This window comes from Dendronephthya gigantea, unplaced genomic scaffold (assembly GCF_004324835.1).
Source record: "Dendronephthya gigantea isolate DGI-Jeju-01 unplaced genomic scaffold, DenGig_1.0 000158F, whole genome shotgun sequence".
In the NCBI taxonomy this organism is placed as follows: Eukaryota; Metazoa; Cnidaria; class Anthozoa; order Malacalcyonacea; family Nephtheidae; genus Dendronephthya; species Dendronephthya gigantea.
The window spans coordinates 449650-471853 of NW_021163168.1; the positions used below are offsets into that span (position 1 = coordinate 449650).

General features: G+C 34.9%; 2 protein-coding genes and 1 long non-coding RNA gene across 3 annotated transcripts; 1 reads left to right on the plus strand and 2 right to left on the minus strand.

Moving 5' to 3' along the window:
- Positions 1–1265: 1265 nt before the first annotated feature.
- Positions 1266–3331, minus strand: LOC114537506. Its single transcript, XM_028558546.1, has 2 exons — positions 3311–3331; positions 1266–2066 (listed from the first exon to the last, which is right to left on the minus strand). Exons 1-2 carry the CDS (start codon positions 3329–3331, stop codon positions 1266–1268), a joined length of 822 nt encoding a protein of 273 aa, XP_028414347.1.
- A 14455-nt stretch (positions 3332–17786) lies between these two features.
- On the plus strand, positions 17787–18798 carry LOC114537507 (5-hydroxytryptamine receptor 7-like). Its single transcript, XM_028558547.1, has 2 exons — positions 17787–18433; positions 18537–18798. The coding sequence occupies exons 1-2, from the start codon at positions 17787–17789 to the stop codon at positions 18796–18798; spliced, it is 909 nt and encodes a 302-aa protein (XP_028414348.1).
- Positions 18799–21484: 2686 nt separating this feature from the next.
- On the minus strand, positions 21485–21923 carry LOC114537484. The gene is made up of 3 exons (XR_003688596.1): positions 21893–21923; positions 21616–21723; positions 21485–21535 (listed from the first exon to the last, which is right to left on the minus strand). It is a non-coding gene; the product is annotated as an uncharacterized LOC114537484 (long non-coding RNA).
- Between the last annotated feature and the right edge of the window lie 281 nt (positions 21924–22204).

Below are 22204 nucleotides of genomic sequence, written 5' to 3' on the forward strand. Positions count from 1 at the left end.
CTTCGCATACACCATCTGACGAAACTCGAAGTGCTTGTGCTTTTCAGGGACGCCGGACAAGCGTTAGGGCAACGGGGGGCAACGTCAGCGTAAAGAGCAATCAAAATTCGAAAGATAATTTTTTTCGAATACATTAATTGATCAAGGGACTTCAAGGGAATATTTTCTCATCATTGTCATCTATTTTCCTATAACAAATAACAAATGTACAAACTACAAACACGTCAAACAATGCACTTTTTTTTTGTGTGCTTTAACACAGTGCTAAACTTATCGTACATGAAGTTGTAGAATACTTTATACTTGCACTTAATTGCTAATCATGCATCAGCAGTTACTAAACGTCAACAAAAACACATTTAATCTTTATGTTTCAATAAAACTTTGGAAAAAGTGTTATAAATGATGAGCTATAAACAAAACTCCTTTAATTAAGAAACTGCCAAACTGGCAAGGCGACATCGACATATGCCTGCATATTTCAACATCTATTTAAATGAATTTTCCAAAGTAGGCTCTTCTTTTATCATTCCTTTCTGTAAATTCTTGGGCAACCGATTTGATATCAACTTTGTCCATATCACTTTTCTGAATGTTTGCAAACATAATGCAGTTCAAATGATTTCTTCCGGTATTTCCTCGCAGCAATGTTTTCAGTCGGTGCATAGCACTGAATGTGCGTTCACACGACGCTGAGGTAAGAGGGATGGTGTAGTACAGCTTAATCATCTTGTGTACTTCGGAGCACCGTATCTTTGCAGCAGGCATTTCGTTGAATATATTGGCGATGGTTGAAATGCGAGAGATAGATGTGATTTTCTTTTTCCTCTCTGCGTTATAGAGACCAACAAGTGTTGGCATATCACCAAGTTGCATCCTCAGCGTGTCTTCGTCGATCAATTCGCTTGCCTAGTTAGGCTATCTAACGGACATTCTCTTTCAAACTCAGATCTTAACAGGATTTGCTCTATGCTTTTTACAAGGGAAAGGTCTTCTTGGTCGAACCTCATTTTGATACCTTCAGCAATGGCATCGATTGCTTCGTTGTAAGATCGGCGCATATTATCTGTGCCTTCGTTATCTACAGTGCCTGTTGAGTGAAGTCTTTCTGTCAGCAAAGCTTCTCCACTTTCCATCCATCTTGGGATTTTCCTTTGTCTACGAGCATCTGCATTTTTCTCAACTCCAGGTATGTTCCTTGCTTCTTTAAGGATGCGCTCAAATTCTTCCCTACTCCGCATTTCGCTCAACCTTTGCACAATACATCATAGGGAAAACAAAGCATAATCAGCAGATATTTCAACTGCCTGCAGTTCTTTCGAGAATTTTTCCAACAGAACAAGTAGCTTACGTGAGACATTCAAATTGAAGAGAACCGGGAGCGAAGACAGCTGTTTCTTTAAAACTCCCTTGATCCTCGTTTTCGTGTCAGCAGAGAGATTGACGTCGGTTTTCATCTCTTCAAGGGTTGCGCGCAGCTCACTGGTCTTCTCGAAAATAACATCAGCTGCCTTCACTCTTGTCGTCCATCGTGTTGCGGATAGGCTCTGGAGTCGAAGGACTTTGTATTCCTCTCCATTACTTTCTTGTTTAAACTCTTCTCGAATTTTTTTGAACCAACCAACGATTGCGTACAGACTTTGGCACAGATCCAACGATGTTGATAACAAGGGACATCGCGAGATTGCATCCTTAACAATTAGCTCATTGCAATGGGCGAAACAATGAACATACATGGCGTTTTTTGCAACTGAAGCTTTAAGCTTTCTTGCTAAAGATTTCATTGCCGCTGCTCCATCGAAACCCATCGCTACCATCTTGGCGCCTTCTAAGCTGGACCTGAGAAGGATATCTTCTGTGTACTTTAAAAGGGCATCAGCTGATAGACCCTCACTGCATTCAAAAATGCCAACAAAATCTTCAAAAACTTTGTAGTCATCATCACACGTTCTCACAGAGAATGAGAGTTGTTCTTTCTTGGAGACGTCAGATGATTCGTCGGCAAGAATCGAGGAGAAGTCTTTTTCTCTCACATTTTCCAACAAGTTTCGACTTGCTAATTTGAACTGCAACAGAAACAAATAAACCGTACTTGACGAACAAAAATACTAGAAATAACATACAATGAGAAAACAAATTACAACTTTCCTACCTTCTTGGTATCTATGTGACTATGTCTTATTCCAATTCTTCACTGATTCTACTCTACGAATGGCGAATGCCCGAATGGCGTGTTTATAAACAAGTTCTATTAGCTGTTAGTATACACCCGACTATTGTCTATTACAAATCCTACATTCTGATTGGCTACTCAACCATTGTCTATTCGTGATGGTGCACGTTTGGGAAAATTTCGCTCGCGCGACCGTATAAAATTGAATTATTTTTCGGTGTATCGATTATTTTCTCGAAATTAATATATCTAGGTACAGGGTGTATACTAAAACAATTAGACAACTCGCCTTCGTTGTCTATGAGCGAGTAGTCAACTCAGGCTTCACCTTCGTTGACTATTCGCTCATAGACAACTCGGACACGTTGTCTAATTGTTAATTATAGTTATTAAACATTGCTTGTAATCGGTTTCAAGTCGTTTGTCCGTTTTCAATCAATATTAAGTAAATGTGACGCTTATTTTCACTAATGGGAAAAAGTCACTACTACAATTCAGACAGTATTCTTATGGGCATCGTCGGCCTCCCTTGCTCCCCTTAAGAAAGGGCAAGGGGGGCGAATGCCCCCCCCCCTTGCCCCCCCTCTCCGGCGTCCCTGTGCTTTTGAATACGAAATTGAATCATACTTGCAAATTCTTTCTTGGAAGCTCAACGAGTACGAGTTTTGGCTGATGGCGTAAAGCAAATAACACGTGAGAATGACCTCACAGAAAAAAAATGGACAAATGTCCATCTGAGTAATAAAAATGTCCAAAGACAGCCAATTTGCTGGCAAGTGTTTTTTGCGTAATAGCCAACAAATACGTACAAATCACTACTAAAACGGTAGAAATAGTCAAAAATTCACAGGCGGCCACTAGTCCAACAAGTGTGCATGGCGTGTGCATGAAGTTTACATTTTGGGAAAATTTGAGGACACGAAAATAATCTCTAGCTATAGTTACATCATTGGGGCCTGTTGAATAAAACTCTTAACTACATTTTGCATATAACCAAAAATGTAGTTAAGGAGTTTTATACAACTGGCCCCAATGATGAATTTGAAGTGTGTATAATTCCACTCGAAAATTAGGACCCTTTCAACCTATTGAATTTACCTACTTCGAGTGAAGTGCCAAAAATCATAATTGAGTCACCTTTGCACCTATTCCCGGCATTATCATCATATAAACATAAACCACGCTTGCTCTTGTCAGCTACCTCTGTAGCTCAGTGGCAAGAGCATTGCGCCGGCATCGCAAAAACGTATAGGTTCGATTCCTGCCGGAGGACCGATAGCTTACTCATTTTCCCATCGACTGTTCCTGGTTTGAATTTGAAGTGGGTATGATTCAACTCGAAAATTAAGACCCTTTCAACCTCAAGAACTTGCAAAGTTATATCTATAGCTAACTCTAATATCTAAGGAAATACACATGCAACTCTGGTTGGCCATGCAATTCTGTGCATAGCTATACATATTCAGTTAAAAGTTAACTAATCTTTTGCATGCAACTGGTGTTCTGTGATTGTATTCGTTGCCGTACTCCTAGTCACTGCTAAACCTAATAGGGACTTTAAGCATATTGGACGGCAACACGACGACGATGCGGCTGAAATTCTCCTTTAAAAAAATGCTATGGCAAAGTGGTTGTTGTATATTACTAATTGTACCGATTTAGTGAGATATAAGGCGTTAAAAACATTGTGTTTATGTTTAAGGACAATTCTATATAGAGCCTATTAATATTGGGGTAGGGCTCGCTGGTCCTGAAATGCAACCGTTCTAGGCACGACGATCGACGGAACGAAAACGACCAACATTTAATTATTCATTTCTTTTCAATAACCCATTGTATTGATAGCCGTCGCCGTCGCATTCGCGTCCTACATGCTTATAAGGTCCCTACTGTTGAGTGCACTGCCGACGTACGTGGAGCCCACCTGTGGTTGTTTTTCTAAGTTTAAAATGATCACAAACTGATTTTTAGAGCACTTTTAAAACTGGGACAAGTTTTAGGCCATGCCGTGTGCCAATTATAATTTAGTGAAGTGTAAAAACGGGGCTTATATCTATCAAAACTAGCGCCAAAAAGAGAAAAAATAAAATCTTAAGGCCCACACAGACAGGACGCAATTTGGGAACGCGGCGCGATCTTTTAAAGTTTCTTATTTTTCAAAAGGAAACAAATTCTTTCCTATGTCATAATATTCTTGTACATTACTTAACAATGATACATTTTGACTGCTCTGGCGTCCATATGTTTCTGAAAACTGAAAATTCGCGTCGAAGAACCGTGTCCATGGATCCCCGTGGATATAGATAAATTACCGCCTACGACACATGCAAACTTAATTTAAATAAATTTTATTAAAACTACTGCATTTAATAATAATATAGACTACCGCAAAAATGCGATTGACTTAATGACAGATCATTAGAACTGACATTAATATATGAAGAAATATATTCATGCGTGCATCTTAGAGGCAAATATAGCAGCGGGATGAGAAATTAAAATCTGCTTTTGATGCATGCAGCAATGAATTTCTTGAAACTGTGGCTGCTTCTTTCCTATGTTTCAAGTGAATTTCCAAAGAAGTGTTTTCAACAAAATGCTTTCTTTCATCGGCAACAAGGAAGATATTTAACGGGTAGCATTATTCGCACAAAACATGCAACTACGGAGTTTGAGTGCGCCATATATTGTGTAAGAGATAAAGATTGCGTTTCGGTAAACTATAAGACAAAGGGAGCTGATGTTGGTCTTTGTGAACTCAACAATGAAATTCTTCCAGATGGATTCAATTGTCCTGCTGTCAAAAGCGAATTCAACTACCTTCAAATGCTTCAAACCAAAAAAGTAAGAAGATTCTAACATTCTCATCTTCTATGAAAATATCGCTATATATAGTCTGATCGTTACCAAAGGATTTTGAGATCTATGGAAATTAAAAAATAGCGAGTGCATGCATTAAAAATTTTGTTGTCTTTTGTGGTTCTAAATTGGTTTATGCAACATGCAACTTATAAGAAATTGTAAATAATTTCTGTTGCACGCGTTTGGTTCATATAATAACAACATCATGCATTTCAATCGAATAATTTATTTTTATTGGGCATAAAATGTTTGCATGAACGTCGCCTAAATATACAGATGAAGTAAATTAGCAAACGCATGCAGAATGTTCAATTTCGCACTGCATGATTCTATTTTTTTATATCAACTGTTTGTAATATCCAGTCTTGATTAGAGTTGACAGTTTCTAATCTTCCGAGAATTGTCAGTAAATCAGGTATTTGAGAGAAGAGTTTCATAGAGTTATATGGCTTGAGAGATGAGATTTACATTTTGTTATTTTTAATTATATTTCATTTTGTTATTTGTCATTATAATAACATTTATAATACGTGCGTGTTCTTGATTGGTCGAGAAGCGCGTTTCTATAACTGTATAGAAACAAGACAGGCGAAGTAATTAATTAAATCGAATTATTTTGTGTTCTCCCAACTCCCACCCGTGTTTCTATAACCTAATGTTTTTAATAAGATATTGTAGGGAAACGTTTTTGATAGTTACTGGGACTGGGAATTGTAAAAGGCAGATTTGTGTGTTCGTAATTCAGAAATACATTCTTACTGTCTAAACCCGCTGGGATTGATTTATATTTTTCAGCCTCAAAAAAAGAAGCCAAAAAGTTGCAGAGATATTTTGACAGAATTGCCAAGTTCTGAGAGTGGTGTGTATGAGATCTGGATCGACAATACTATGATAAAAGTGTACTGTGATATGGTTCGTCATGGGGGAGGTTTCACGTTCATCCCAAAGTCAGCTATAAAAGCGGGAACTCTACCAAACCTTGTGAAAGAAATTTTCACAAACCGTACGGAAGTTCTTCTTCATATTCAAATGAGAGATGGAAGTCAGGCGTACACTTACATTCAACAACTTGCAGAGGAATCAAATACTCCTTTAGTTCTTCTACAGAATACAAATTCAGGTATGTCTTTCTAAATAATATATATGTAATGCAAAAATGGTGATGCACTGTTCTGGAACGTCATAGGAAGTTTCTATAACTTCTACGATTTTACTTCTTGATGTTTGGGCCTATATTTAAGTATACCTTCATCAAAAAACTAAACTAACCCTGATTAACACTAAGCTAAAAGTCGAAAGGTGTTTTGTTTATTTTACACAGTTATTAGCTAAGTGTTTAATTATATAAAATAACCGATTCAGCTATATCATCACAGATTTGATGAGATCACCGGTTTGGTGAAACTGAGCTTCAGCAATTTTGTTACAGAATAGTCGCAACTCTTCTGGCACAACAACGCGAAAACTAATGATTACTTTATTAAAACTAATAGTCGCTTCCTTATCTCTTTTGCTTATTATAGGACCTGATCTTACCTACAATGGTCCTGTTAATCGCGCAATGCTAGATTACCTCTACCTAAGCACATCCATTAACATAAACGGATTTCTTTCCAACAATATAATGGTGACGTATAACTATCGTGGTTCTTATCCTATCAGAAGTTACTTCGCGTTCTTCCCCAACCATCGTAGGCAGACACCAAATGCGTACCATGCTGACAATCTTTCTTACGAACGTCGTGGGGTTTCGGTAGATTGGAGAAAAACAAATAAGTTGTCGCAAGAAAAAATACCAAATAATTTCTTTTTCTTAACTGAGATGCATTACGGAGGAGGCGGTTGTTATACATCCAGTGATCGTTGGACAGAGGCAAACGCAACGGCGATTGGACTGCGATGAAATACACAACACCTTTGAACATCAACCTACGTGAATAATGACTTGTGGAAGTACATGAGAGAGTTTCCATGAGAATTCGGAACGGATTAATACAAAAACTCATATAGTTCCTAGATGTGCAATCGTAGTGTTTTTTTTTAGATAAAACCATGCATTAAAGCTAGAGGCGTATAATTTCTGCTTCAGAAGGAATGCATGACAAATTTAGTAGTGCCAAACTACTGAAGTTGTAGTCGTACTCGTAGTTGTATTTGTAGTCGTACTCCTAACAATAACTTTGCCGCCATCTTTGAAGCCAAATTGAAAGTGCCACATCAAGGCCAACAGTTGAAATTACACCACCAAAAACACGCCGGATTTTATACATATAAACCCATCTCATCTATGAGCAAGAATAAAAGCTTAATCAGCAAATTTTATTCCCTGTCTTTAAGTTTTATTCTATCTATATACCGTATAGGATTGGTAATAGACGACACGGTTTCTTTCGACCATTAATTTTAAGCTTAAGGAGTTTATTTCATCCGAACATGCTTAATCGAACATTTAGTGCATGTATAAATCATGTACAGAGCTATCCTATCTATCTATAAATATACTAATATCATGTGCAGGGCTATCTGTTCATATCTATCATTTTTGGCTTTTTTAAAAGCAGAGGACCCATGCAGCTGGAACTCTTTCGCATCATCTGTACGTTCTATAATTCGTCTGCTGCATGTGAAAAGGCCGTATATATGGAATGACGAGGTAATTTATTATTGCAACAAAAATGCATGGGTAAAATGAAATGTTTGGTCATTCGCAAATATCAGTTACTTTTCCTTCCATGCAAGACAGTTTAAGTGAAGAATTATAGTGTAGTAATGGTTTTAAAATCCATAACAAATTTACTCTATACCTGTAAAAAAAACAATTGTAAATCCTACTATACCTCGTGTATTAGAGAGAAAAGAAAAACAATTAGACTATAACAGAAATAAAAAACACAAGCTAGTTAAACGATCGTCGTGCATGTAGCTCTGTGCGAATGTACCCCAGTTTTAAATCATAGTACTTGTTTGAATATATTAGCAAAATATTTCTTTTGCCGAAAGTACTGAATATTTTGGTTGTTTAAATCTGAACGTGAATCAAATGATATTATACTAGACTGTACATGTAGCGATAACAAATCGATATTTCACAGGGGGTTAAAGTATAAAACGAGTTTTATATATCTTGATAGAAAGGGATCGCTAGAAAGTTTTATTGCTCTTTATTACGTTGTTGGGGCTGCACAAATAACTAATGTTATTATGCATTACTAATGCAATCTCGATTGTGATTGCCACCTACAAGACATTGAAAATTATCCGTAGGTGACGTAATTTTTTGCCCCTATTTTGTTGTGAATAACGGCGCAGGCTTCCTCTCTAAAAAGGAAATACATAATAAAACAATTATTGAATTCGGTTTTCGCATGATATCGAGAATTATCAAGCCTCAGTTAGTTATTCGCTTGAGATTCTTGTGGCTTTGCCTAGAAACGTTTCATATATTTAAAACTCTGCACGATTATGAACAACTTGATATGTACGACACGATATGTTAGGAAATGAATAGATTAGGCGTGTACATGCAGGTACCGACATAGCCTCGTTCGATCCGAAATTGATATTAGCTAATTGAAGCACAATAAATTCTTCAGAATTTGTACATTCTACAGTATAAACGATAGGTGCATATAAACATTTACATATATTACAAATGCTGCCAGTCAGAATTCAACTTCATACGTTAGAAATTTACATAACTGAATTTACGTTCGTTTAACGCCTTCGGTGAATGTTAACTATTTATACAATACGCATGCACGCAAGTCCTAAATTTACGAATATGTATGTTAGGCCCGCTTCAGACGTCGAACTTTTAATATGCCTAACTTGATTTTAATGAGCTGAAGTTTTTATTTTAGTTTTTTTCATTCGATTCGGCACATGGAAATTTCGACGTCTGACACAAACTATTATTATTATAACAGGCCTTAATTATTAAACAGCCTTAGCAATATGATAGCACGTAGTGAAAAAATAAAAAAAGTGTGTCCTAAATGCATTTGTTGCAGGAAAATCATAGGCTACAAAGGTGATAATCTCAAGTTTTGGTAGTGTAGCAAGCCTATAGATAAAGCTGCGCTCAGACGGGACCGGAAAAATTTCGTACCGTGCTCGAAGTCCTGTTTTCTCGTGTGATAAGGAAAAACCGGTCAAATTTTTATCGATTTTTGCTATATAAAGACACCTCAACCGGACAAACAAGGTGCCAAATTCGCCTGGCACATGTAAACGTAGCCTAAAAAGGCTAGTTTAAAACTACATAAGCTGCTTCTCATGTGCCATTTAAAACAATAGTCAATTATTTAAGATGCTTTATTACTTAGTATTCGTTCAGCACATGAGAAGCACGAAGTTTGGGTGAGGCTTATATAAAGCTTCTTTTACACTACATGCATGCATTCAATTATTGGCACGGATAAAATTTCGTCCGCCTTGCTCGCGGGCTTTGTATTTGTAGCCTGATTTAGCTGTATGTCTGATTTACTGCAAGATTTATATAGGCTTGTATTTGAGTGTAGGCTTAAGATATGGTAATATTTTGGTGTTTATGACTGCGAAAAGAATAAATTTTTAAAGAAATCAACGATGATAATAACTTAAAATGTATTGTTATATAGGTGTTGTGTACTTTAAATGTGATTGGTTCATTCGTAGTCACATGACTTTAAATAAATGCAATGTTTCCCGCCAGGGAAACAAGTGAAAAATTGTTGCCTGCTTCTTGTCATAACAAAGTAAAGTGGGTTTCTTTTCGTGTTACATGTATGTTTTCGTTCCTATATAACAAAACACTTAATGTACTCTACCTAGACAAATAGTGAGTTTTGTTTTCCCTCGAGTCTCAACGTTTCAAACATTCAGACTCTTAGGAAAACAAAACTCACTATTTCCTTCGGGAGAATACATTAAGTGCATAATACTCTTGTATGTTTTCATTGTGACATCAATGAGTAATTTAGCTTGTAGGTAAACCACGTAATTTAGGTATTTGATACTGCAAAGCTTTCGGCCCGTTAACAAGTGTATTGTCACGAACGATTTTAAAACAGAGTTTCGCAAACTTCCTTGAAAACAGAACGCAACAAAACAGCGACCTTTATCGAGAACGTCACGAATGGACATTTTTTTGTGAATTAACGTATCTAATTTGGAAAACATTACGAGGTTAGTCTATATGCACGAGTGATAGCTATAAATATTGTTTTCAAAATCTTCGACCTCGTATAAAAATGAGTTACTGCAAAGCTTTCGGTCCGTTAACCCGGGCTTTAATAAAATAATTAATTTCTATATAAAATTAAATTTTCTATATCAGGACTATATATATCGTCGGGCTGGCTACACCACTAATTTAAATAAACACTTTCCAGCACACATGTTAGATAACAATCGAGAGATGAGTTCAAGAGATAACAAAACGTTTACCTAAACTCTAATCTTAATTTCTCTCCAATTTACACATGCATGCATCTGTGACCACATAAATACGAGTGTATTGTCACGAACGATTTTAAAACAGAGGTTAGCAAACTCCTTTGAGAACAGAACGCAACAAAACAGCGACCTTTATCGAGAACGTCACGCATCGACATTTTTTTGTGAATTAACGTATCCAATTTGGAAAACATTACGAGGTTAGTCTATATGCCCGAGTGATATGTTTAAAAAAATTGTTTTCAAAATCTTCGACCTTGTATAAAAATAAGTTATGTATAATTTGCTCAAAAGATCATAATTTATATTTCTTAACTTTAGTGTTATATATATAGATTTCATGTGTGTGTGTAAATTACTCGACAATTGCTTGTACTGAAGGCGTACGTATTGCACCGAATTGTTGTGAAAACACAAATAAAATTTATAGGAAAATTAAAAGACAATTTACAAATAGTTTTAACCAACAGTATAGCGAACGTAAATACTTCTAGGGATATGAAGTATTTTTATAAGCACGTATGTTTTTTTAAGAAAAGTTTTTTGCCAATCAATATTGGTAGTTATGCTAAAGCGATCGACATGCATTTAAAATTTTAGGTAATAATTCTATATTAATGCTATATTAATTTCTTATTCATGGAAACTATAGGAAAGTCAGTCAAAAAGACCACAATGAGCAACGGTACATATCCAACAGAAATCTCGCATAGTCTTTTTGCAATGGATAATGAAACACATTTTGGCCCGGGCAAAACAGGTGATATAATTACTTCCCGCCAAAAAAAAAAAAAAAAAAAAAAAATATATATATATATATATATATATATATATATATATATATATATATATATATATATATATATATATATATATCCGTTTGCAAAAACGCTGGCCGTAGATAGATATATAGATAGATACCCGAAATCTAATTAGAATTGCATATGGTGTGTAATATGATTGAAATCCCATGCAAATGTCATTATAATTATGCAATTCTAATTAGACTTCGAGTATCTATCTATGTATCCATCTGCGGCCAACGGTTTTCCCATGCATATAGCCATGCATGCAGTTATATATGGAATCAATATGTTATGAGAAATCATAATAATTTTCTTGGTAGTTTCAGCAAATACAGAATAAACATCGGTATCTACAATTACTGGGTTTAAGTTGTAGCAACCCCTTGTCGGTGTGGCAATTTTCCCCTTCGTAAACGGACGTTGCCATTTGAAACAGTCGTAAAATTTTAAAACAGTGGTTCAGAAGACATTAAATAAAACACTTTATTATATATAGTCGAAAATTTATAGTCTTAATCTGTGTCTTGTTTGAATTATATTTTGATTCTCAAGACGTCTTGTCTATTCGGAATTTGCTTTTTACTATAGGAAGATAAGCTTAAAAAGATTTTAAAACTATCGTAGTTTGATCGATGAAATTCGACTACCTTAATATATCTTTACCTTAGATAAGTTGGATAAGTCAAGTAAATGGCATAAGGCTTTTTCAATACGTATAAATTATTAACTTATTGGAGAGGGTATGATACCAGCTTGGCCAAAAACTAGATAACAGAAAAGCTTTATATAGCTTCTGGAAGTATATAATAACCTAATTATTAGCTCGTTTTCATTTATCGCAAGAGTCACAAATAACTACTACCCGCTAAAATGTCTGCGTATTGCAGATATGCAGTAATGAAGTCATTACGCTAGCTGCATGCATGGGTAGTTCCTAATTAAACTGAGTTAATTTTATAGCTATGAATATTCTATTATTAGTAGGCCTTATATGGAAAGAGCATCCCAAAACTAAAAGTGGCAAGTTTATGATTGGTTGTAAAATTGCAAAAATTATCGCCATGCGGAGTTTTTATAGCTCAGAATTTATATATAGATTATAGGGAATAACCGGTTGAATGCTACTTTTAAGTTCGTACATTTGTTTATATTTTCGTATATTCGTTAAGCATTAATCAAACTAAGGAGTGGAAACTCTTTGACGATATTATAGCCTGTCTCACCTCAAACCCCTATAGGAAGCCATGTTCTGATACGCATTATTGAAACGGGAAATGAAAAAAAAATTATTTAAGAGGCCCCACAACAATGCAAATTTTAAATTTCGGGCAGAAATACAATTGTCCGTATACACCCTGGATATCATGATGAGCCTTTTTGTTATTTTCTAAATTGAATGTGTTCATTTATACCACAGAATAAACAATAGATACAGAGCTGGAACTAGGCAGCGTATAGTAATTGAATATGGCCGCTTTTTGTAGTGCATGTGCTTGAGCGTAAAGTGACCAACAGTGCATGCTCGGCAAGTGTCTAAAACGTTCAAAATGGCTTGGATTTCTTGCTCAAACATTTTCGATTAATTGAAGCTTTACAACATCGTCAAGTATATAGCATTTTAACCACTTAAGATAAATTGCAGAGTTGTTTATACCTCAAATCTCATGCCGGGGACACTATAGTTCCAGTCCTGTATCTATTATCTACTCTGTGTATATATCTAACTACTTTAAATTTCTTCTCAATTTTGAAAGTTAGCTGCGGAGAGCTAATTCTACACCTGCAAGTTCTGTTCTATAAACACAGAGGAAAGCAAGTTCGTAAATATATATTTATAAGGTTTAATCCATGCAAGCATAAAAAGTTTTATACAACTATATATATATATATATATATATATATATATATATATATATATATATATATATATATATATATATATATATATTATAGATATATAGATAGATACTCGAAATCTAATTAGAATTGCATATGTTGTGTAATTGCATATTACAAAACATATGCAATTCTAATTAGATTTCGAGTATCTATCTATCTATCTATTTGCGGACAACGTTTTGGCAAATGGGTGCATGGGTGTATATATATATATATATATATATATATATATATATATATATATATATATACATGGGTGTATATATATATATATATATATATATATATATATATATATATACATTTATAGATATATAGATATATAAATATATATATATATATATAATATATATATATATATATATATATATATATATATATATATATATATATATATATATATATATATATATATACACCCGTTTGCAAAAACGTTGGCCGCAGATAGATATATAGATAGATAGATACCCGAAATCTAATTAGAATTGCATATGTTGTGTAATATGATTGAAATCCCATGCAAATGTAATCATATGCAATTCTAGTTAGTCTTCGAGTATATATATATATATATATATATATATATATATATATATATATATATATATATATATATATATATATATATATATATATATATATATGTGTGTAGGTTGATAACACAAGTAGCTGTATATAGCTATATAACTTGCACATTTTCTGTAAAATGGTCTTGCTTCATATAATATTATATTCCATTTGTTTTTAGAAATTATCGCTCAGCCATCGCGGAGACGCGTACAACTATTATTATTATTATTAAACTTTATTTACACACGGTATTCTCAATCACGATTTTCATACTGACAAATGGACGAAACAAGATTATGAATTACAAAATAGGACTACAAAAATATTTACAATGATAAATCAAACTAATAATTAATATACCTGCTTTTCATGAGAGCCGTGTATATAGGGAATATATACAAAAAATATAATATAATACAATTGTGCATATATAGATTAAAATAATTTGGAACAGCCCGCTTTAAAATTTGATAGGTTATTTGCTAGCTGTAGCCCAATCGGTAGGCTGTTCCATCGCACCACTATAACTAAAACTATTCTTGAGATAGTTTGACATTATGACTTACATGCATCGAATCAATCCAAAACTGAATTTATGCTAATTGGCTCACGACAAAGAAAAGCTACTTTCCAATCAGACCCATGTTTTGAAATAGACGGAATTCCTATAGACAAGGTTTCACATACAAAATCTCTAGGAGTTCACCTTGATGAAAATCTATCTTGGAATATACAGATTAAGGAATTAACAAAAAATTGCTTCTGGTATTGGCGCTTTAAAACTCGTTCGTTCATTTTTCCCAGTTGCAACATTGTATTTAATTTTTAATTCCCTTGTCCAGCCATATTTCAATTATCGCTGCACAGTTTGGGACAATTGCAATAAAACCTTGGCAGATAAACTTCAAAAACTACAAAATCGCGCAGCGAAAGTGCTGACCTTTTCAAGCTATGACACTAATGCCGACATCTTACTCGATAGACTTGGCTGGAAAAGTTATCTTCCCAAGACTTAGTTTTCTTTCTCTTCTTTTTACTCTTTTTTGTAAGACTTTCTTTGGCGTTGAGCTGTCTATAGATTACAGGCTGATCAGATTCATGATTCAGTTGAGTGACTTCATTATTATGTATGATTTCACAGGCCGGTTCAATGTTAATTTCTCCGTCTTTTGAAATCACAGTGGTAGTCATGGACGTTTGTTGAGAGTCATTTTGAAAAAGCTTAAGAGCAGTCAAAAGGCTGCTCTTTTCGTTTTTTAAATTCTTATTTGCCATTTTCATATCAGATATAGAACAGGACATGTTCATATTTTGTGCCCTAAGGTCATCATTCATTCTGATTAGCTCAAGATTGTCTTCCGTTTTCCAAAACCAGAATAGAGTAGGGTTTACTTTCTTTAATATTGTTTATCTCAACTGTAATATCCTGTAGTTTGTTTGCCACGTTTTCGGAAAATCTCTCAATTTTCGAATTCAATCTTGCTATTGACTCGGAGTCGCAGTCATAGCTGGAGTTGCTTCCCAAGTGATTAGCCAATTTGTTAAGTTTGTATGCATACCGATTGATTTCAGAAGCACTGTCCAGATCTTGATTTAAAAGCGAATGTATTCTTGCCGTTATGTCACTACCTTTCTCACCATCAAAGTTTATATTTTGGCTTTTTGTTAGCCAAGTAACCGATAACAGCTTACTTTCAAATAACCATTTACCGCCACTGGGGGAACGCCATGTTGTTGCTTCGGCAGTCTCCTCATCAATTTCGGTTAGTACAAGCGCTTTCAGGGTTTCAAGAGATCCCGTCTAAATCAATTTATATTTCTTAATGTTGAAATAACGGTAAATAACACATTTAAAACAGTTGAGGAATTCATTTAAACTCAACAGAACTTGAGAAACAACAGAGCTCCAAAATACACGTCCGCCTCGGTCAGTGTACACACCTATTGTAGGATAGATATGACTTCTATAGCCAGGATGAGCTTAGATGTTTTTAAAATTGCATGAGCATTTTTCTGGACGTATATATGTTTAATGAGCTGGGTAAAAGTACACCTATATGCTTAAGTATATAGACTAAGCATGCATGACTTATTCAACAAGATCTAATTATAAGACGAGATGACGGAGAAGTCTCTAATCTTAGCCGATAGACAGGAAGAGAAAGAGGCAATAAAATAATTATTATAATAAATGCACGACAACACGCAGTTTTAGGAATTCTCCAGAAGAGTCAAAGATTTACAGAATCAGTTTATACTAAATTATAGACGAAGAGATCTGCAGTACTACCAATATTCCCCGAGCCGGCGCCGTGTGAGGGTACTAATCCCGCCCGGAGATTAGGAATTACACCCGGGTATTCTGGCGAATCCAAAGTTGCCCCAGTGAACTCTAATAAAACTGGAACGATAACTTGGCCGCCATCTTTGAAGCCAGCACTGATGGCCGCCATGAAGGCCAAGAGTTGAAATCACACCACCAAAACAACGCCGGTTTTTATACACAAATCCATCTCATCTGATCATGAATAAAAGCTTAAAACAAGCATTGACACTTAGATTTTACTAAAAAACACGTTTTATGAACGTGAAAGATGGAAACCTATTTTTTTTTGCGAGTTAAAGGCGAAGTTTTTTTTCGGCCTGTTCAAATTCTTTAAATATTTCAAGTACAAAGCTGGTACCTCGCCGGTTTTTACAGTAAGATGATGCAGATTACTTAGGTCTATCCAAAAAGGGTAAATTCGTTGTTTAAAGTTGAGGTGGTCACATAAAAATTGCACTTTTCTGGCAATTTTTTGCAAAAAAATACGATTTTTACGGAATTCTCACTCTCTCCAGTTCTTTTGAAGGCTTGATTTGCTTGCGCGGCTCCCGCCTTAATCAGCAAATTATATTCAAATCGGCTTCATCCAATGACTAGTCTTTATTGTTGGGTTATCGTTCCAGTCTTATTAGAGTTCACTGAGTTGCCCAAATGTCATGGACGTTGAATGGTTATGGTAGTTGTGCGCATACGCGAAATTTTAAGGAAGAAAGAACGGTCGTCTACAACTTGTTGATTGGCTAAGACAAAAAGAGAGTATGCATTAGAGCGTCAGCATTTTAACCGTCATTTTGCAAACTGTTTGCAAATATTAAAACAATAATAAAAGATTTAAAGATCATCACAGCACAGAAACATTTGGTGAAATAGAAACAACTCGTAGTTTATAATCTTTGAAGTGGTAGGTGTCTATATTTTGCTTATTCAGTGTTTGCTGTAAGAATGCATTGTTATTTTATTACAAGTACTAGCTTGGTATGTCGTTTTACAAGGAACTAACCGACCGTTTAAGGCTTTACATCATCGCTTAAACTTTAAAAAGAGTTCTCAAAAGTGTATTTCAGAGTTTTGATAAAACAAATATCACTTTGCAGCTTATATAGTCGCTAAAATCATTGAATAAAATAAATAATCGAAAAACAACATTCGACGTTTAGTGCTTGTATGGTTATTATAATTATTTGTGTTGTTTTGATGTTTTGAAGGTTTAGTTATAGAAAAGTTTAAAACTCACTTAAACTGCAACGTAATGCAGCATGCAGGCAAACAGGTGATTTCTGTTCACATTTAGGACTGTCTTTGTTTCCGAAAAATTTGCACGCGTTATTTCATGATATTAGCGTAGAAAGTTAGGTCTGGGTAGTGCACGAAATATTTTGCTTCATTTAAAATTGCGAGAGGTTGCTGCCTGCATGTATTTCTAGTAATATAAATGAAATGTGTTTCCCACATCATAAGGGCGTGTACAAAACCCCTCCTCAGAGTTCGCATCTGAGTAAATGCCATGCACGAGTAAATTCAGTTATAGTGAATGCAGGAGTAAATTTAGCTATAGTGTATGCACGACTAAATTTAGCTATAGTGAATGCACGAGTAAATTTAGCTATAGTGAATGCACGAGTAAATTTAGTTATAATCTATGAAGTCCTGACACATTTTTGTTTTTTTTATAGTGGAGGCAACTGTCTACTCACAGGCAGCAATAATGCTAATTATGGCGATCTTCGCAACCATGGGAAACAGTTTAGTCTTGATTGCCACCTGGAAGGAGAGAAGCCTTCATGAGCCAAGCAAATATTTCGTTGCTTGCCTGGCTGTTGCTGATCTTTCAGTCGGTTTGTTCGTGGCTCCGATTCTGTCCTGTCAGATCTTCAATGAAAAAGAGAACAATGAAAGAATCAACTCTATCCATCTTTGCCGTTTTATCATTTGGGTCGATTCATTTGCTGCGACGGCATCTATTTACACACTGACGTTCATCAGTTTCGACCGATATCTAAAAGTCAGCAGGCCACTTCAGTACAGAACAAGAATGACAAATTCAAAGTCAAGAAATATCATCAGAACCATCTGGTTCATTGCAGCAAGCTATGCGACATTAAGTTTGTTTCCCTACGAAAATTACTCGGGTATCATATTATATCCCAGATGTGGGTTAGTAAGTAAAGGTCTTCATACATTCACCGCAGTTAGTGCGTTTTTTGTTCCAACCATAATCATATTGGTCATGCAATCTCTCATTTTTTTTGCTGCACACAATCGACGCAAGAGGATGCAAAATGGTGAATTGGGCCAGATTTACACCAAGGACAGAGTGAAACGAAAAGATTTTCATCAAGATCTTCGAGTCATCCGCATGTTGTTAGTTGTCGCGGTTGCATTTATAATTTGTTGGGGTCCCTTTTTTTCTACGTTGATGATAGATTATTACTCGATCCCCATCAGTTTTTTATAATTGCTATAGCTACGCACATTGCTTCATTATTTTGCGAATAACACATACACTTCCGATATTTAACTCCCTTTTAAACCCAATCATATATGCGTGTCTTGATGTAACGTACAAGAAAGCTTTCAAACACCTGCTTCGGAGGATATGTCAACGAAATGATTTATCCTCAGAAATGGAATACCCCAGAACAAAGTTAAAAGGCATTAAGAAAGGAATTCCTGTGAAACAGGCGGACAATTCACGGTCTCCTTCCACCGATTCTGGACTTTTGTAAAACATTTCGTCTGTTTCTTTATCCTGCAATTGTAAAAATTGAACTACGCTCGTTTGTCCAGTCTCACCGTTAATTTTTAAAGAATTTAACTAGCCAATTTCCGAAGTTGTATAATATATAGGAAGCGTCTCTAAAATAATAGCGATAAATAATGATAAATAATAATAACGATCTTATAACCACATATTTTTGCATATACTGCAATAATGCCCTTTAAATTTAAAGTATAATTTAACAGTTACAAAGAATAGCTAGAATACGACTATAATTTTAGTGTTCAATGAAATAGTATCTTTAGTGTCTTTAAAGATCAGTTTCATGGTTGATGAGAACGTTGCGGTTGCCGCCGTATTTCCCAAACTCTCTTAGCGCCAAACTCGGTGTTGTTTGTATGCGCAATCTGACGAAAATCGTAGTTCTTGGGTTTTTGAATACGTAATCGATAACACTTGCAAATTCGTACTTGAAACCTCAACGCGTACGAGTTTTTTTTATTGCGTAAGCAAAAACCACACGAGAATGATAGCTATCATAGATAAGAAATGGACATATGTTTATATCTCAGTAATAAAAATGTCCCAAGGCAGGCATCTTGTTGGCAGGTGTTTATTGCTTGATAATCGTCATTTGTCATATTACGTCATCGCTTTTATGCTCTCTGCCTTGTGACCCATTTCACTGTTTTGGCATTTTGCGGCGTGAAAATTCATTTAAAAATAAATTTATTAATTTATATAAATTACAAGCCAAAAAAAAGTTACGAGAGTAAAAAAGAAACAAAACTAAAACATTAGATAAATAGAAAAAACACATTGTATTATATAATTATCATATTAATTAAAACATGAGTTTAGTTATATATGGATCGATAAATTACGGTCTACGGCACATGAAAAAATAATCTAAATAAACTTTATTAAAACTATTGTATTTGATAATAATACAGACTACCACAAAAAAAACGATTGACTGAATGACAGATCATTAGAACTGTCATTAATATATGAAGAAATATATATTCATGCATGCATCTTAGAGGCAAATATAGCCGCGGGATGAGATTAGAAATTAAAATCTGCTTTTGATGCAGCAATGAATTTCTTGAAACTGTTGCTGATTCTTTCCTATATCTCAAGTGAATTTCCAAAAAAAATTTTCAACAAAATGCTTTCTTTCATCGGCAACCAGGAAGATATCTAATGGGTAGCATTATTCGCACAAAACTACGGAGTTTGAGTGCGCCATATATTGTGTAAGAGATAAAGATTGCGTTTCGGTGAAGACAAAGCGAGCTGATGTTGGTCTTTGTGAACTCAACAATGAAATTCTTCCAGATGGATTCAATTGTCCTGCTGTCAAAAGCGAATTCAACAACTAATATTCAACAACTTGCAGAGGAATCGAATACTCCTTTTGTTCTTCAACAGAACACAAATTTAGGTATGTCTTTCCAAAATATATATATATATCTCCAAAGAATTGACTGTAACAAGAGTTCACAGAACTTGACAATGGTTGAAGAGCGCTCAATACCATTACCCGCAGAGCGAAGATATATTTATTTATTAAAAGACTAGCTTAGCTACTCGGAGTTTCACGCTATAAAGCGATCATCAGGCTAATGACAGGTAGCAACTAGACCTGTCATTAGCCTGATGATCGCTTTATAGCGTGAAACTCCAAGTAGCTAAGCTAGTCTTTTAATAAATAAAGAAATATATATATATATATATATATATATATATATAAATATATATATATATATATATATATATATATATATATATATATATATATATATATATATATATATATATATATATATATATAACATGTGTAAAACAATGTGCCCTCCCACTATCACCAGAGCGCAATGGTGACTCCTGCACTCACTCCTGCACATATATATATATATATATATATATATATATATATATATATATATATATATATATATATATACTGTCGTTGTCAAAAAGGTTGTCCTGAGCAAGTATATGTATATATCGATCACGTGACATTATTATATGCATCAACAACCGTCTATCGTACTCTCAGCACCTTTTCGAATACGGGTGATGTGAAGCCTTGCCGTATGGGTCGCCTAACAGCGAGCGTATCTTTATTCCCACACGAAGAATATATTATCATGGACTGTTTACTGCGAACGCCGCAAATATAGTTGAATAAGATAGCAAGGTATATGTAAACCTCTTCAATAGGATTCAAATCAGGACTGTCGTACACTCGTTCTACAACCTCTTGTACATGATGTGTTGGGTGGTTATCTGTTAACAAATATGCATATATTACTAGTTTTAGCAGTTGCATCTTTGTGCATCAACAAGCTTTGTTTAAACAGATATTAATAGATCAAAACATGATCACAAATTCAGTCATCCCTTGAGACATATGTTAGAACAGCGAATTTGCATTAATTATATTCAAATCTCAACCATATAACGAGAACGGATCGCGGGTTTTCCCCATCAAATCGATTCATAGCTGGTAAAAGCTGTTCATCAAGAAAATGGATAAAGAAGCGTGTTTCAAATCTTTCTTCAGGATTCTTTAACAAACATGCAGTTCGCAAGAAGTCCATCACACGATATTGCCGAAATAATGGAAAAGTGCGGTGTCCACCGTGCATGCATATATAGATATATTATACAGTCGCTCACAACATGGGCGGTATCCCACGAGCACTATATCCATATTGCCGAGCAATTCGTTTATCCTGAAAACATAGAACCAAATAAATAAAAGATCTACTAGTTTGGGCAATCCAGTTACAGTAAGGTATTATTTAGCACATACAATGCCTGTTTCATCGAGGAAAACGAGCAGGTTTGGGTCAAAAAGGCTGATTTCGGCCATGAATTGTAGCCCAATATCGTTTCTTCGCTGAAGGGCAATTCTCTGTATCTGAATTAAAAAGAAAATCTGGCTTGAAGAGTTGATAAAGAACAACTAGAATCTTGTGATAAATTGGAAAAAGGTGGAATGGCTTGCGTCTTATTAATATAGTTATATGATTTCCAGCGTGCGGTATTAAGTATATATTCCAACTTAAATAATGTCATAATGTTCGTACCTTTTTGCGTGTTATTCCAAGCCTATAGAGAGTTGGCCCGCTTTGCCGAGTGACCCACTTCCTAGATGTTTTACTTATTGTTTTATAATTTCGTTGGAAATGCAAACGTTATATCTTATCTTAATAGTTTACATTCACCGAAGGCGTCAAACGAACGAAAAGTCTCATTACTGAACGGAACAATCGTTAAAATACAGTTTCCCATCGGCTAAGAGCGCTGAATCCGTAGAATAGCAAGCTCTTATACTGGACGAACGTTTAATAAAGTTCGGCTTAATTTATTCGCCCGAAAGTTGCCAGCTTGGAGAACTG